This window comes from Melopsittacus undulatus, chromosome 6, assembly GCF_012275295.1.
Source record: "Melopsittacus undulatus isolate bMelUnd1 chromosome 6, bMelUnd1.mat.Z, whole genome shotgun sequence".
In the NCBI taxonomy this organism is placed as follows: domain Eukaryota; kingdom Metazoa; phylum Chordata; class Aves; order Psittaciformes; family Psittaculidae; genus Melopsittacus; species Melopsittacus undulatus.
The window spans coordinates 41392029-41408908 of record NC_047532.1 but is presented as its reverse complement, the minus strand read 5'-3'; the positions used below and the strand labels follow the sequence as shown (position 1 = coordinate 41408908).

At 44.6% G+C, this 16880-nt stretch overlaps 2 protein-coding genes across 3 annotated transcripts; both read left to right on the top strand.

Moving 5' to 3' along the window:
* Window positions 1–4768: 4768 nt before the first annotated feature.
* Window positions 4769–13429, top strand: EIF5A2 (eukaryotic translation initiation factor 5A2). 2 transcript variants are annotated; one of them, XM_034063506.1, is made up of 5 exons: window positions 4769–4860; window positions 5198–5387; window positions 6831–6935; window positions 8504–8635; window positions 9286–13429. In XM_034063506.1, the coding sequence occupies exons 2-5, from the start codon at window positions 5223–5225 to the stop codon at window positions 9343–9345; spliced, it is 462 nt and encodes a 153-aa protein (XP_033919397.1). In that variant the 5' UTR covers window positions 4769–4860; window positions 5198–5222; the 3' UTR covers window positions 9346–13429. The 2 variants fall into 2 exon arrangements, with proteins under 2 accessions (XP_033919397.1, XP_033919396.1); XM_034063505.1 differs by having other exon boundaries at window positions 5195–5387.
* Window positions 13430–13474: 45 nt separating this feature from the next.
* Window positions 13475–15519, top strand: RPL22L1 (ribosomal protein L22 like 1). Its single transcript, XM_005146887.2, has 4 exons — window positions 13475–13629; window positions 13856–13948; window positions 14326–14447; window positions 15209–15519. The coding sequence occupies exons 1-4, from the start codon at window positions 13621–13623 to the stop codon at window positions 15351–15353; spliced, it is 369 nt and encodes a 122-aa protein (XP_005146944.1). The 5' UTR covers window positions 13475–13620; the 3' UTR covers window positions 15354–15519.
* The last annotated feature ends 1361 nt before the right edge of the window (window positions 15520–16880 follow it).

Below are 16880 nucleotides of genomic sequence, written 5' to 3'. Positions count from 1 at the left end.
GCAACACTCTGAGCAGCCAGTCTTTGTTTTCCTGTGTGTTACTAGGTGAATGATAACAGAAAGCCTGATCCAATCACTGTAGAACAGCACATAAACTAGTTTAACAAAGCCCACAACATTAGCCTTACCTAATAGCTATAGTCCTGAACTTCCCAGAAGGTCTGCCTGGGTGTTCAGAGGCCCTTAAGGAAAACTGGTCCCTGAGTTTCAGGATGTGCTTTCTTGCAGCAGCAGCTACTGTGTGGAAGAGAACCAAGTTTTCTCCTTCCAGGCTGGGAGCTCCCGCTGGGGACCCTCTTCAACCTTTTTGGGCCCCAACTGGACAACATGCCTTCATGCATTTAACTATTATCTGTATATTATCCTGGAGATGATGCTTTGCTCACCCAAGGATGTTTCAAATCAGTTCTGTTTGTGGGGCAGGCTGCAGCCTGGGACACAATGTGCAGAGCTCAGCACTGCTCAAGGCTACAGCAATCTCTGTCCTCACCAAGGCTTATGTGCTGGGCTGAACTATCACAAGTGAACTTTTACCATGCATGACAATGCAGAAAGAGGTCATACAAGTCGGTGACACCTGCCAACGTTTACTTTTTTCCTGTCCCATCAGGCTGGTAATTTGGACTATACACTTTATCTGTCCTTGCTACATTCAAGTTCCAGTTAAAACTTGTTCTTGAGACACAGCTTGTTGAATCATTATTTTTATCTCTCAGCATTACAGTTTTACCAAGTTGCTAATCATTAAGAAAATTTAAAAGACCAGGTCATACTTATTAGCTAAATGGCCGTTGCTTTTTAGTTAACATGTGAAATATGTCCTTGTACTGTGGTTAGTTAATAATGAAATATAATTAATAATCTCTGAGAAAGCATCTTGTCAGCAAGGGTTTTGACAGTGTTTTCCTAATGTGCTGACATGACAGCCATTAAGACTCTTCTGTCATGTCAGAGAAATGGCTAATGATATCTAGCTTCCCACTCTCTAGGCATAATCTTAAAATTAGTTTGACTTTCCTAATCCAATAAACTGAGGACATTTGGCCCCATTAACACTTTACACACTAATTTATCACAGATTTTCTGCCTCACTTCAACTTGTTTTTCACCCCTGGGAAGCGCTCCCCTCCACCTCCCCAGTCACACAGCTAATGAGGATGCAGCTAACCTCAGTGCTACATAGGCAGGGACTCGGTGTTTGATGTACAATGCATTTTCTGAGGTGCTTGATATCCTTTCCTTTCACTGGGAGCTGAAGAATTACAAAGCAGGCCATCAGGTCTGGATGCAGCAGCACCTGTAAGCATGAGACTTAATTTAAGGTAACTTTGCCTGTGCTCAAGTGTTTCATTAAATCCTGAAGCAACACTGGCAAATTTTATCTGGAGGCACAGCCTAAATAGCTATGCTGAGAGGGAAGGAATCTCCTCCCCAGCAGAGTAGCAATAAATTTGGCTGTAGATCAGCAGTTATTAAATTTTACAGGCTGTAGAAATAACTGTAGACCTGACGCTTGGGCAGTGCCCTATGGCTTTGCCTCCATGTATTCTATTCATGAGAGTGAGTGGCTCTTGTGGCTATGAAAAGCATCATGACCCCCAGGTCATAGGTGGGATATCCCTGTACTAGCACTGCTGCAGCCCCAGGAGGAGGGAACAGACGGAGTTACTACATCTTTTCTCTCTTAGTGGGAGTTACAGGTGGTTCTCACTAGCTTGGTGTCCCTGCACTGCCACTGCTTGCCCCTGATCCCCAGTGTGTGCTCAGGGTGAATTCCATAGGGAATTCAGGCAGTGTGGCTGTGTGTGCACACCTCATCTGGCTGGGCAGTTGTGTGGAGCACAGAAAGGTAAGAGTGGCCACGAAGCAGCTAGAGGCAGTGCTCCAGCAGTCTCTAAGGATTGTCCCAGGGCACACAGCACCTAAATTGTAGGAACCATCCAGCACCTCAGAATCCTTTTCTCAAGGCTGAAACAAATGCACAATGAGTCACTGGCACTGCACAGAAAACAGAAGGTGAATGGCAGGATTAAAGCAGTGCCTGGAGCAGCATTGGGTGCCTGTGGCAAGGTCACTGCAGAGGCTCTTTACTGCAGTTCATACTATATAGAGAGATTATATGTAGGAGCTCAGAGGGTCTGCTGAGCATGACAATGTCCTCTGGATCATCAGTCCCCAACCTCTTTCATGTTCTCCTGCTTGAGGCTGTGCCAGAAGCCAGTGTGAACCCTCACCCCCAGCAGGCAGGACACATCAATGGGATATCAGGTAAAACAGCTGAACAGCTGAAACAGAAACACTTGTTCAGGCTGGAACAGGGTTGTTTATACTGCTTTGCTCATGACCCGTTATTTCTAATCTTATGACCTGAACCAAGTCCTGATGAATGAGCCTCCCTTTACTTTCCCAGTGCTCACCCAGCGCTGAGGGCACCAAGACTGAGTAAACTGCTCACTGCCACTCCAAGAGTGACCCCCTCTCAGCTAGCAAACACGGCTCTCCTCTGTCACCCTCCTCTGTCCTTCATGCAACCAGGCCACCACCCCTGGATGTTGCAGGACATGGCTGCCCTCCTTGTTGTTCCACACAGAGATATATCATAGTATTTACAAATAGATATGCTTTGAAGTAATAGAATCATGGAATGGTTAGGGTTGAAAAGGACCTTAAAGCTCATCCAGATCCAACCCCCTGCCATGGACAGGGGCACCTTCCACTAGACCAGGTTGCTCAAAGCACCATCCAGCCTGGCCTTATACACTGGCAGGGATGAGGCAGTCACACCTTCTCCAGGCAACCTGTGCAATGCCTCAACACTCTCACAGTAAAGAGCTTCTTCATTTTATCTAACCTAAATCTCCTGTTTAAGGGGAGATTAAATCAAACTGCTGCTGTTGTATAGAGAAGTGAGATAAACGCGTTAGTACTGTCAAGAAACACACTTTAGAAAATAGATGTTGATCCAGACAAAGGAACCATGCCTACAAACAATAACTGATGGGGCTGATTTCCTTTTTTTTTTGTTATTGAATCTTGAATAAAGGCTGTCTTGAATACATGTTTTGTGCCTTGAAAATAAATAGAATTTACAGCTGCATCCCAGTAAAAAGACTTGATTTACTCCAGAAGATCTCTCAAGTAATCCAAAGTAAATCTATTAGTCGTGGAAAATGAGCCAAATTTATAATCTGATCCTCAAGGAGAAAAAAAAGAATAAAAATTGCCAGTAGTGCTTAGCCCCAGCCTGCTCCAGCTTGGGTTCAGATAAAATCCTCATCACAAATTATTTTATTAGAAGAAAAAAAGTCCTAGGGCACATGTAATTAGTTCATTTATTTGTAGGTAAACAAACACACACTGCACATGTAAAAACACTTAACACAATGCCACAGACTCTGATTATCAGCTGACACAGAAGAAAAATGGGCAGGTCCTCAGGGTGAAATACCATCTCTAGGGCCGGGTGAGGCAGGATACACTGAAAACCCTGGTAACAGAAGAGAGTCACCATCTCAACCTGCTAGAGCATTGTAAAGGGGCCCCACGTAAACGAAAGCCAAACTTATCTCCTTGGGTTCATGCTGTACAATCAGGACCACAGGCAAACAGATCACATAGGTTAAAATGAATAAAAGATCATATGAAGAACCATTTAAAAATGTATGCAACTTATGTAGCAATCCCATTATAACACAGACAAGAAGTTTGGCATCTCAGGACGGACACCCCAGGACAGGACACAGCAGCCTGTGCCGCTGATGGCAGAGGCCAACTCTGGCAGTGCTGCCACACGCGTCCTGGATTTGGGTGTTTTTCTGTTTCTCCGGTGTTTATAGGTGGTCTTTATGGCACCCCTCAAGGCCGGGCCCATTCACCAGCAGCTTCACAGAAGTGTCTTCTGGTGAATCCAGTTTAACAGCTAAAGTACTGAAGCATCTGACTTGGAGAGTTTTAATAAAATTAGTTCTTGTTTGGCCTCATTTTGCTGAGGATCCATGTCTGGCTCTGTGGCTGCGTTCATCACCACAGACCTCTCCTTGGGCAGCACAAGGAGTGGATGTCAGAGGCTAATGGTGGCTGTAGGGAATGGAGTCACCTGAGTCTCACATCCATTAATGGAAACCGGCTTTCACCACAGCTTCTGAGCAGTTTCAGACCCCACTGGCTGACTGCTGTACACTTGCAAAAAGCTCTCCTGATTATTCTGAGGGGAAGCAACAGCCACACAAACGTGCTGTGTGTGGACAGTTAAGTACACCACAAGAGGAAGCCTTGTCCCGCCAGGCTTTGGAAACACACATTTCTTTTCCAGTGCGTTTACAACCTAGTTTTGTCGCTCCGAAGCCGCCTGACCACCCTTCCCAGGAGCCGGCCGCCCGAGCCGGCCGCCCAAGCCGCCCAGGATACAAGATGGCGGGGGCCGTGTGTGGTAGGAGGCGCACAGCGCCGCCTACCGGCCCAGAGCGGCCACACGCCGGCCGTGTTGGGGGGGGGCTCGCCTCGGCTGCAATGGCCCCGGCGCCGCGCGACTGGCGAGAGGGCGCGCTGAGCCCAGCGGCTCTCCGTAGGCGAGGGGCGGGGTTGGCGCACGCGAGAGGCACCCCCAGCACGTGGTCAGCCGGCGGGCCAAGGGGGCAGGGTCGGAGCCCGCTCCGTGGGGGGGGAGGGTACGGGCCAATGAGCGCGTCCGCCGGCGGAAGCGGGAGGGTGGGGCTGGGCGGTGCGCGGTGCGTGCGCTCCCCGCCGCCTCTTCCCGCCGCCCGCCGCAGTGGTTGGGCGCGTGTGCGCGGCGCCGTGCCCCGCCGTGCCCCCGCCCTGCGTGCCCCCGGCCCCACCGGCACCCCCGAGCAGCCTCGCAAGGTAAGAGGGGCCGCGCCGCCGTTGGGGAACCAGCCCCCGGCTTGCGCGCTGGTGGCGGCTGGGCCGCGGCGCCGAGGAGACGGGGAAGAAGGGGTGAGGCGAGCCTGGGGGCGGGGGAAGCGGGGGGGGGGCCGAGGGGGGCTCCGGCATGTGGTGTGTTGTGCGGCGGCTCCCCGCCCGCGGGCACGTGTGTCAGAGCCAGGCGGGCCCATCCCGCCCCGGGGCGCCGTCATCGCGCTGCCCTTCCCCAGGGGAGCTGTTTGGGGTCCGGCTTCCCCTCGGCCCGGCTCTTCCCGCCGCCCGGGCTCCGAGGCGACGCGTTCTCTCTTTTTAGCAGCCCCTGGCCCCAGTCCCCCGCCGCCATGGCCGACGAGCTCGACTTCACCACGGGCGATGCCGGCGCCTCCTTCACGTACCCCATGCAGTGCTCGGCGCTGCGGAAGAATGGCTTTGTGGTGCTCAAGGGCCGCCCCTGTAAGATCGTGGAGATGTCCACTTCCAAGACGGGCAAGCACGGCCACGCCAAGGTGAGGGGCCTCGGGTAGGCTCGGCAAGCCTCAGTCTGTTTCACAGCCCTGCGGCTCCCAGCCCTCGCAGCGGCATCGCGCTCTCACTGCGTGGCTAACCTAGAGGGGAGGGTGTAGCGTTTCATTTGGCAGCGTTCTGTATCCTGCCTTTGCCTTTCTCGCAGCAGTGTCTCGTGTGTGTCCACACTCTAGAGCTGGCTCAAGAATGCCCGTTAATGTAAAGTGTGAAGGATCGAGGACAGGGGGTGGGTTGTTTTTTTCTCCCAACTTACTATAAAGCTTCAAGGCTGATACTGATAAAACCCCTTTTTGTACTGGGGGTAGAGTAAGTTCTGGAAGGGGGGCTGATGAAATCACTAGGGTGTGGTTGGGTTGTGCTGTCGCTACCCACCAAAGCACTTTGCTGTCTGCCGGGGCTAGTAGACTTCCACTATTGTAGTGCTCAACTTAAGCACTTGCACTCAATTTAAGCGCTTAGTAGAGGAGCTGTGTTCTGTTACATAATCCAGAGGAGTTCAGCAAACACTCATTGCCTCTATGGGCCTGCTCTAGCCCTACATTGCTGTCTTGCCTTGCTGCTGCTTTGCTTTTTTCAGCACTGAGTGAGGAGTATCTTGCCCCTCCTGTGTCTCAGAAGGGACATTCTTAGCTGCTGGCTGGGGCTGCAGTCCTGCCTGAGCAGTTGACTTATGCAGCTGCCCGGAGCTTGGACCAAGGCTGGACTCTCCCTTCAGTAATTCAGCAGCACTTTATGGTGGGTATAGTAGAGTTTAGAGACAGATCTGCTACAAGCACCGACTAGTGGTATTTATAAGTTTCTGGACTTTGTATGATACATGTAGGTGGGCAAAATATTTAGGATTTATCAAAGCTAGAGTATACCAAGCCCTTGCCAGTATTTTCCTTTCTCCCACCTTTTGCTTTTTTTATGGCTTATTTTAGATCCAGTTTTCTTAAGAAGTTAAGTGGTTTGTGAAAGGGCTTGTAATCCAAGCACTAGCTGTAGGGAGCAGCTACTGCTAGCACCAAGGCAGGTGGGAGCTGCTTTAATCTCTGTGCATGACCACCTCTTCTTTTCCCCTTAACCTTCATGTTGTCACCAACACTGTTGTGTTTCTCAGAACTGGAAGTTAACATTTTCTTAAACACCGCATACTCTGAGCTCTAATTTGCTGCTATAACATTACAGACAGCTATGGAAGATAACAGTGGCTGATCTTCATTCTCATGTAGTGTTCCTATAGTATGCTGAGAAAAGGCATGGAAGTCCCTCTCTTGGTGCTTGGGCTGCTTTCATATCACAAGTAAAGGCTGTAGGCAGAAGCTGGTATTACACATGATCTCTTAGAAAACTGTGTGGAACCAGCAATACTGATGGCAGTGGCATCTTCTAGGCAATCTCTAGGACTAGCTGTAACTGACGGTAATTTTCTTCCCTTGTAGGTCCACTTGGTTGGTATCGATATCTTCACTGGTAAAAAATATGAAGATATTTGCCCATCAACTCATAACATGGATGTTCCAAATATCAAGAGGAATGATTACCAGGTGAGTTAACAGTCACTATGTCCTCCCACACATTAAGAGGCTTTATACTCCTAATACCACACATAAACTCTCTTCATCCCAAAACCTGCCTCAATTAATTAAGTACTCTTGTCAGAATTAAGGGAACTTGCCTGTATAGATGTGACGTTGCTCAACCCAGCATTTACTGAATTCTTAAAACTCTCAGGCTTACTGATGGAGAGCTCCTTACTGTACTGACCTCATGTTACAGTAGCATTCTTTAGAAATGACAGGTAAAAGACAATCAGAACTGTGATTTTTTTTTTTTTCTAGTTTATGTTGTAAGGTCACTTCTTTATTCTTCGTGGGACTGGCATCCTTTAGAATTTAGAGTTTATCCCTGCTACAACTTAATTTAGTTAAAGGATAATCAGGATATTGCCTCAAGTAAATTTGAGTCTAAGCATATATTTATACGCTTAGATTCATTTGTAATTCTGCCATTAAACAGAATAGATGAATTAACAAGATAGTTCAAGTGGCATCTGATGGTAATTCTAACTTGCTACAGTGCTTGCTACTCCTTGTGTGGAAGCTGGCTTCAGTTGTTCTCAAGTAATTTTGGTGCTCTCAGCTCTGTACTGAAATACATGTATACAGGGAACTTGGCAGACTTCTGTAATGTGTTCTGTGATATGGACAGTTTGCTCTTAAAAGCAGCATGGTTCAGGTTCTCAGTTGTAATGTATCCACTATCTTCCCATTGTCTTGGGACTAGTTCTGGCCAGGAACTGATATATCAGCATCAGCTGGGATGCTGCAATTCCTTGACAAAGCCAAAGATAGCTGTGATAGCAACTCAGAGCAAATGCTGTTTGAATAAAGTGTGACTAACCTTGTGCTGGGGTTCAGACCTTCCAGGAGATTCTTGATGTTGGTGATCTTTCATTGTTCTTGAGTCCTCACTGCTTCTGAAATTCTTGCTGTTTATCAGACTTGTCAGGGTTGCCTTTTGGGTTGACAGTTAGGTCTTCCAAGTTCCCTTACCTGCTCTGTGAAAATAGCTGCTTCCCTTAGCCCAGCCTTTCAGTTAGGCTGAAAACAGCATTGTAAAAGTGGCCGAGAGCTTAGTGGATGTTCCCTAATTTATTCATTAGCCTTTAATGTAAATGATGGTATCCTGTTGTACAAATTAAGGTATAGAAGTGTACAGTTCAACTATTGTGTACTTTGTGTGCTTTATAAAAGCAATGCTGTTCAGTGAACAGCATTTCAGTTACTAATTCATAGATGTAAAAAGCTGGACTTGTGACCTGGAAGCAGGACCTTTTTTAAATCACAAGGATGGGTTTTGCAGTGCCCTATGTACTAAGAAGTAACCAGCAGAGTTTTGGTGGTCTTTGATAGCAGACTGGCTTTTGCTACAGTTGCTCTAGATCAGCTCTCTGAATTGTTGTTAAACATTGACTTAAATTAGATCCTTAACTGTTACAAACACAGTACTAAAGAATTAATGTAACAGGTGGAATTGACTGCCTTCTGCTTCAGCTAGTGTCTGCTGGTGGCTACTGATGTTAAACTTACTAAAACTGAAATTCTCTTCACAGCTGATAGGTATTCAGGATGGGTATCTCTCCCTGCTGACAGAAAGTGGTGAAGTTCGTGAAGATCTTAAGTTGCCAGAAGGGGATCTTGGCAAAGAAATAGAAGGAAAATTCAATGCCAATGAAGATGTGCAGGCAAGTATAGATGGCAGACAGGACGAGTTATGGTTAATTCCACTTGAGAAGTCATACTTTGATATTGACCATTTGTATCTCTGTGAAGGGTGGGTAGAGAAGCAGGGGAATTGGTCCTTTGAGATGCAGAAGGACTTTTTTTGTACTGGTGCACTCAGTATGGCACTGAAGCCTGGCCCGTTTGTCAGTAAGATGATAGATGTAGCTCTGAAATATCTAACAGTCCTGACCACACAGTGTGGATTGGAGCCTCCAGGCTTTCTTAATTGCTGACAGTTGTAGAGTTTTGTGACGTAGTCTGGGTAGTCTAACTTGCTATGTTAACAAACCTGTCTGCAAGAAGCTCTGCAGACTATAGTCTGTGCTGGACCACACTAGTCACTGTCTAGGCTCTGTTGCAGGAGCTTGTTTCTCTTCCTCTGTGGTATGAACCTCAAGCTGCTGGCTGAGACAACATGCCAAAGGGAAGGCAGTAGAAGAGCAAATTGGTAGGAAGGGCAGATACTGTGGAAATCTTTCTAATGGCTCAATTTTTATGAGCTTCAGCTTCTGTTTTTCGTGATAGATGGGACAGATGTTGAAATATGAAAATCTGTAACTTCCTCTGGTACAGGTTGGAGCTTACTTACTTACCTTGTCTTTTCTTCCAGATATCTGTCATAAGTGCAATGAATGAAGAATGTGCTGTAGCCATAAAGCCTTGCAAATAAAGAGGATCACCAGGCTCGGGCAGCTGCTCAGGTCTGGGCAAACCACAGATCTATAAATTTGGTTCCTATTGTCACCAAAGCTCTGGCCTTCACAAGCAACCTCATTTCTTTTTTGAATTGTTAAAATGCAGTGCTGGATTCTGGATTAGTATTGCAGGCTAACTGGCAGTTTTCAAAATCACTGAGATTTTAATTCCTTAATCATAACTATTTTAACATTCCTGTGGGTTTCAGCTATGGATCTGAGAAACCAGTCAGGTGTTACTAGTGAATATATTTTTATTTGCTTGAGCAAAACAGTGTTTGTCTGTATGAACAGACAAAATACAGTATTCAGGGGCTTTTAGATAAGCTGGTAGGTATCTAGGATTATAAAGTGACCTAGAGCACAAATAGTATTTTTCTTGACATGTTTAGGTAGAACTGACAATAAAACAATAAAAGTAGCTTTCTTTTTTTTTTTTTATGCTTAAGTATTTTGTGGATTGGGACTCTTGCAGAACTGTAGGTGCCAATCGCAACTTTTAGACCAAGAAACTCAAGTGATCAAAAATGCCAGCTGGCTTGACCAAGCCCCAGTGGCCATGTGCAACTTAACTGTATTACCTCTGTTTTCTTCTTTGCCAACTTGTTGGCTTATTTTGATGATAAAATGGTGTCAAAAGCCTACCTGTGGTTTAGGCAGGCAGTTGGAATATTGGGTAGATGAGACATAGATAGGTCAGGGGGACACAAAGGTGAGAATGGATGTTAAAGCTATAGACTTTCACTCGAGGCCTTTGTCAGACTTGAAAAAATAAAATAGTTCAATTGCTTTCCTTTATTTTATTTATCTTAAACTATAAAAGGGTGACAAACTCCATGGAAATCTGTTGCAGTGCTTCCAGCTTTAGGTCTTAATCTTCAGGTGTAGACCATATTTTTGTAGCACAGGGACCACGGGTTTTCTCAAAAAGTGGGACAAACTGTAGCATCGAGCCTAAACTAAATGCATGTGATTCTTTTTAAAAAATAAAACATGTATTTTCAAAATATAGACTTGACAGACAATACTGAACAACCATGGCTTAACTATAAAAGTAAATAAATTGCTATACAGTTATGAAAGCTAGCTCCCATCCAGGGGTGTTATGAGTCATTGAAACATGCATGCATGCCTCTAGTTAGTAGCTTAATGGGCAGACACAAGGCTTCATAGCAATAGTTAATGAAAGGATAACTAGCCTGTTCCTGTTTAAGGCATTCAACTTGAATTCTAAAACTTGATGACTCTTCATGAGTGGGAAACTCTCAGTCTGTGGTTCAGACCTCTCTTCACAGTTTATAAAATTGCTTCATGAGCTTGCCTTAAGCTTCAGTGGCTGTTGGCTGATTGAGGATAACTTTTAAGCATGTAGCATTCTGCCCTGGATACGTGCTCCATTCACAGTGGGCTGTGAGAGTCAGAGGTCATACTGCTGTGAACTGTTTAATGTTTTCAGCTTAATAGTATATACTCTTTAATCCCCAGAGGGCTCATGGCAACTGTCCTGAACTGCCCTTGTACGTACTATGTCAAGGCTTAGCAAATCCTGGGTGCCTGATGTAGATGGCAAAACCATGTTTTTTCTACAGGCTTCTTGTGACAATGGGAGCAGTACCAGTGAAGGTAAAGACAGCAATAAATACACTCTAGTAGTAAAGCACAGTTACCTGGGACACCTGACAGAATTAAGAGACTGCCACATGCTCTTGCCTAGCACAACGCACATCGCAGGCGAACTCTATAAAAATGCCTGGATTGAAATAGCAAAACTGCTTAAAAAATGCCTGTAGATGCAAGAGATTGAGATGCATTCAGAATAGTTTTGACATGCATGCTAATAGTTCAAGCTAGTCTGCACTGTGCTCTCCATTGAAAAGGCACCTGAAAGACAGGCTTTGTGGGCTTTGGAGGTGATGGTGAAACCATTGATGATGGTATTGACAGCAAGGTGAGCTGTGTGGGAAGTCATAGGTTGCTATGGCAAACTAATGCAAGTTCTAATGCTATCACTGTATAACAAGTACTTACAATATGCTTGAAAACTGCGAGACTCTGATTTGTCCCTGTTCTGGTAGTGCTTTAGTTTACTTTCAGGTGCCTGTCTGTCCTCTAAAAGCCTGTTGGAAGACAGGTATTTGATGCCACTGGCCCACAGTCTAAGCATTTACTTAACCTGCAAGCTCTCCAGGACAAAGGCTGGATTTTGTCCTGTTCCTACAAGTGGGGTTCTGGTCTCACTGGAGTTTACAGGTACTACAGCAATCTAAAGGTTTTATGACCTCCAGCTTGCTGGAAGAGCCTTCCTTGGGACTTAGAGATGTCCTTCTATTGCAACCTTCAGTTCTGCAAGATTTAAATGATTAAGTACTTCATTATAGGTTTGTTCTTATATACTTAGTTGTCTTTTGTGAAGCACTTCGAACACTATGGAAGTGCAGAGCATTTGCTTGTCATGCATGAAGTTTCCCATAGTTAATAATACATAAGCATGAGTTAAGCATAATCTCAAAGTTTCAGTAAGGTTAAAAGTTGCTTCTAAATTAGAACATGTATTTGAGGCATTTTTTTCCAGAGTAAGATGTTTCAGTTTACTGTCAGAATTGTTTGCAACAAAGTTTGTGATCAATAGTTCATATAGATGCGTATTTTTAAGACCCCTAACCAAATGCTTAGGGAAGTTCTCCTTTCATAGCTTTACTTTAAAACAAATCTTACTGATGTACTTGTTCTGTAGTACTGTCTTAACACTTAAATTGTGTCAAAACTGAAAACTATAATCTTCTAAAAGCTGGTGGCAATTGCTTAGAGTAAAGACTGTGAAACCTAGGAGGTAAAGAAAACTATTCTCGCTCCAAATAATGCATTTTTTTAATGGCTCAAATTCACTGAGTTTCTCCTACTGATTTACAGAATTGGGAAGACTGCAGTGTTTCCTGCCTCAAGTGTTGGCAAATAATACATTAAGATTTCAATAGATCCTTCTAATTTTTGCTTATAATGGTGGTTTTTCAACTAGGCTCTTGCTAGTTGAGCCATGTTCTCAGGGCTGGTTTTTTTTAAGAAGTTAGCTGAGTTTTGTTTTGACGTAACTGCTTTCAAGCCTCTTGCAGGTTTTTCTAATCCACAGTGTATCCAGAAATGGTGCACGATCTGTAGTTTCAAAATACAGGTGATTTTACATAATCTGTAAAGAAGTCAAACTTGTTGACAGTTCAGACTCTTATGGTTACTGCAGGTCAGTCTCACAGAATTCAAAATTCAATAAATCCCACTTTTTTTTTTGGTTGAGTAATTAGAATGTAGTTTGTTACAGTAGAACTAAACTTCAGGAGAAAAAGACCTTGTTAAGGATATTTCAAGTATCTCGCTTATACACAGAGAATGTTAACAAAGGCGTAGATCCTGGAGGTGTTGTAGTGGGAGTGTGGTGGAGTGTTCCGCAGTCTGGTGCGGTATGCCAAGGTGGGCAGAGGCCTGTCCAGCACCTGCAGTCTGGCCCTACAGTATTTGGCATCTGAGAGTGACTTGGTGAGTTGAAACCTGAATGTTTGCTGTGTATTGCTGTATCCCAGAAAACCCCTGCTGTCCTGTGCTGTATATTTAAACGTTATTGTTTGGTGTGGCTTTCACAACTCTGGGGAAAGAGGAATGATGGTGGTGACTGCTTTTCCTGCTGATGGTGAAAACCAAACCCTGTAACTGGTGTGAGCCAGGAGCAGCAGCCCTGGTGGTTCACATGTGTGTCTGTTTTGGAAGTTGTATTGTTTTCAACACCATGCCAATGATCAAGGGAAAGATGTATGTTCGTTGTTTTGCTCCAGGAATAATAAAGATGTCAGTGCTGTGGGGATCTGGGTGCTGGTTCAGATTGCACGGACTCTGGGGGTTGCTTCAAGGCTGAGTGCATCTGCAGGCTCCTGCACGGACCTGGCTGCAGTGAGAACACCGGTGTTAGCCCAGGCGCCCGGAGGAGAGCGGCGCGGCCAGCTTGTTGTTACGAGAGCAAGAGAACCGCTTGTGTTCCTGTCCTACAGAAATAAAAATCTGAACTCAAACACACGGCTGGCTCCTTCATTCCACATCGCCGCCCCGCCGCTAACATGGCTGCCGAGGGAGGGCTGCCACTCCCAGCTGCCTCTGGCAGCGCAGGCGCTCTGCTCTGCTTGCCTGCGTGGTGACGTCACCTCCGGGACTATAAAAGCGAGGCGAGCGGCGTGCTTCTTCCTTTGTGCGGGAGCGTGGCGGGCAGCATGGCACCGGTGAGTGCGGGCCCAGACACCGGGGGCGGATGGGCCGGGGTTTGGTGACCTTGCCGCCGGTGGCGAGTGGACCTGGGGTGAGGGGTGGCCGGCGGGCCCCGGACTGGCGAGCCGGCTACGGCTAGTCCAGTTCTCCAGGTGAAGGGCCCTCTGCCGTGTCCCGTGCTGATAATAGCTGCTGGTGTGGGTGTTACGGATAATGATGGGTGTTCTTCTGGTATTTTAGCAAAAGGACAGAAAATCAAAAAGGTCCATCTGGAAGTTTTACCTTGACTTGACCCATCCTGTGGAAGATGGAATCTTCGATTCTGGGAATTTTGTAAGTCATGGTTTGCTCATACTCCTGGTGCGCAGAATAATAAAACCTTAGTACGATAGCTGGATCCCACCTCAAAAATTACATTCTGAATTAGTAAAAGCAACAACTGTCCTTTAAAGTATTGGAACTTTTGAAAGCTTAGTTGTATTTATAGTTAGGGTGGCTTATACCTGTCCATGAATAGAACTGTTAAATAATTTTAGCACGGGGGTGACTTCTTTAATTGCACTCTGTAGAATATTACTGCATTGTAAATACTTGCTATCTGGACATCAGTATATGGTGATTTTTAATATTGCTATATGGCTAGGGTCCCTTCCCTAGTTCAAACCTAGGGTGCCATTCCCTAGTGTTCTATTCCTTTAATGTTGAAACAGGAACAATTCCTAAAGGAGAAGGTTAAGGTCAATGGAAAAACTGGAAACTTGGGCAACACTGTTCATATTGAACGCCTGAAGAACAAGATCACGGTGACATCCGAGAAGCAGTTTTCTAAAAGGTTAGCATATGTTTCCTTTTGTTGTGGCTGTGATTTTGAACAGTGGCATATTGAACATGATGTGCTTGGGGTACATACAGAGGAGGTGTTGGCTCTGACCTTCATAGTGCTTGTAAATGTTTGTGGAAGATGTAATTCAAACAGATCTCTAGCATTAGATATTAAAAGAAAACCCTGCTTTTTAAAACTCAGGGCTTGAGTATAAATTAATACTCTCTAATATAAGAATAATAATACAGAGATGCTTTGTATAGGTTGTTAGAAGTGTATCAAGGAAAGACGGGCTTTTAAAGGCCATGCTGAATCCATATAATGGGTGGCTATTTCATTACTTGCTTGGTTTTATTAAAACGTATGTGTATGCAGTACATGCTGTTGCAAAAGAACCTGTTGAGTCAGAGGAAGCATTAAACCTGCTCAGTGTGTTAGGGTGTGCAATGGATGTGTGTGCTAATGAGAGGTTCCTAATAAGCCATTCATTTGTTGGTACAGATACACAAGTATCTGTTCTGTTAGACCAAGGTTTAAAACCACTTCTCAGTGCTTTTGAGTTACTGGCATTGTGCTGTGTAGTCAGAAAGCATCAAATAACAAATTCATAGGTACCTGAAATGAAAGTACCCTCTTATATGTGTTGATTTTTAATGAATGGATATAATCAGTGTGTTGGACCCCTCCTAGAGCCATGTCTTGAGTGGAGTGCAGACAGCAGTAAGGGTTGTTAAACAAGAGAGTGGTAACATACAATTACTGTTTTTAAGGTACCTAAAATACCTCACCAAGAAGTACCTCAAGAAGAACAACCTGCGTGACTGGCTTCGTGTTGTTGCATCTGACAAGGAGACCTATGAACTACGCTACTTCCAAATCAGCCAAGATGAAGAAGGATCGGAGTCTGAGGAATAATTAAAACTTAGCTTTTTACTATACGCAGTGTACAAAAGACAAGAACATCTATTTATAAGAATACTTAACTTATTGGTGAATAAAGACTTTGTACCCTGTTTGACAGAGCATGGTTATAGTTTTTCTAGCCTTTTTTCTAAGTTCTAATTAAAACCAGCATGGAGAATCTTTTGATTTGCAGTTTTCCTTCCACTGCTAGAAATCAGAGCTGCTCAGTGTGGCATCAGGAGTCCAAGTAGAAAAGTACTGAGCCCTTCATCCAGTATGAATGTGGGACAGTGACATCAGTGTTTAACTATTTTAGTAAAAAATAACACTACAGCTTCTTGTGACTGGAAGTACCAGTTTGTTCTGCTAATATATGTGGAGCTAATGATACAATATTTAATAAAAGTTTAGTTCTATTTGTTTAAAAACAGGGTTATGAATTTTTATAGCAGTTTTTTGGTCTGTATGATTTATTAAAGTCTTGAATTGGTTGTAGCACAATGTTGAAGTCTGGTGTTAGTAATGCTTTATTTACTTAATATCATAAAGTGAGGATCCATGTAGGCTCTGATACTGAACTTTGAGCTTGAACAAATTGCTAGTTTAGGCTGAATTGTGCCAACTAAATTGTTTCATTTCCTGGTGATTTTTTAGTAATTATTTCAGCATTGTTTTTTGCTGGCAAACCTCTGAGACGGACTAGGGAGATGCAAAGCACAAAGCAGTGCATTGACTGTCGCATGACACCCACTTGCAGTACCTAAATCTAAAAACTACAAAAGGGAAGATGAATGTTAGCAGCCTTAGGGTTTTCTATTTATCCGTGTCTGTTCCTGAAGGGTGGCCAAGGGAGAGGAGGCAGTAGCGACTTGTGTAAGCTTTGCCATGTTGATGTGTGTCGTTTTGCTGTTTCAGAGCTAGCTAAAAGAAATGAGTCTAAGTGGCTGCAAGGCCTATGGATTATTTCCAAGGTCCTGTATATATGCTTCAGTGGAAATAAAACACCTGAAGGCCTGGCCTGTGATCTGGAGCACTGGATAATGCTAGAGCACTGCTGTGAAAGTGCCTGTTTGAGAAAAATCATTTAGTTTCAAAGCAAAAAAAAATAAAGGTTGTTCTGTTCTTTGTGTTCTGGAAGAACAGAAGATTGTTAATGCTTTTAGAAAGTAGTTATGCAATATATGTAACTATATAGTTATTTAATGCTGCCTGTATCGGAACAGGCAGGATTGTTTTCCACAGTAAAGCTACAAATAGTTGAAAACTATCTGGTTTGGTTTTGCTGCACTAAGTTAAGCAAAGGGTATGACTAACAGTTGTATTTCAGAATCCATCCCCACCTGTTTTTTCCATAGTTGAGCTTTTATGTGACAATATATCCTGCATGCTGGACTGTCACAACAAAGCTGCTCTGATTAAATGGAACAAGCACAAACAAAATAGGAGCTAATGGGATCATGCTGCCTAGTTGTTCCTCCTCCTAAAGCAGGCTGGCATCTGCCCATGTAGTTGTATGGCCCAGCAGATACAGATTGTCTG

What these genes read in the sequence shown, in the direction of transcription:
- EIF5A2 (XM_034063506.1), top strand. Translation starts at nt 5,223, where the DNA reads ATGGCCGACGAGCTCGACTTCACCACGGGCGATGCCGGCGCCTCCTTC. An exon ending in GCAAGCACGGCCACGCCAAG is followed by an intron (nt 5,388 to 6,830) that starts GTGAGGGGCCTC and finishes CTTCCCTTGTAG; the next exon opens with GTCCACTTGGTTGGTATCGA. An exon ending in TCAAGAGGAATGATTACCAG is followed by an intron (nt 6,936 to 8,503) that starts GTGAGTTAACAG and finishes TTCTCTTCACAG; the next exon opens with CTGATAGGTATTCAGGATGG.
- RPL22L1 (XM_005146887.2), top strand. An exon ending in TCTTCGATTCTGGGAATTTT is followed by an intron (nt 13,949 to 14,325) that starts GTAAGTCATGGT and finishes ATGTTGAAACAG; the next exon opens with GAACAATTCCTAAAGGAGAA. An exon ending in GAGAAGCAGTTTTCTAAAAG is followed by an intron (nt 14,448 to 15,208) that starts GTTAGCATATGT and finishes ACTGTTTTTAAG; the next exon opens with GTACCTAAAATACCTCACCA.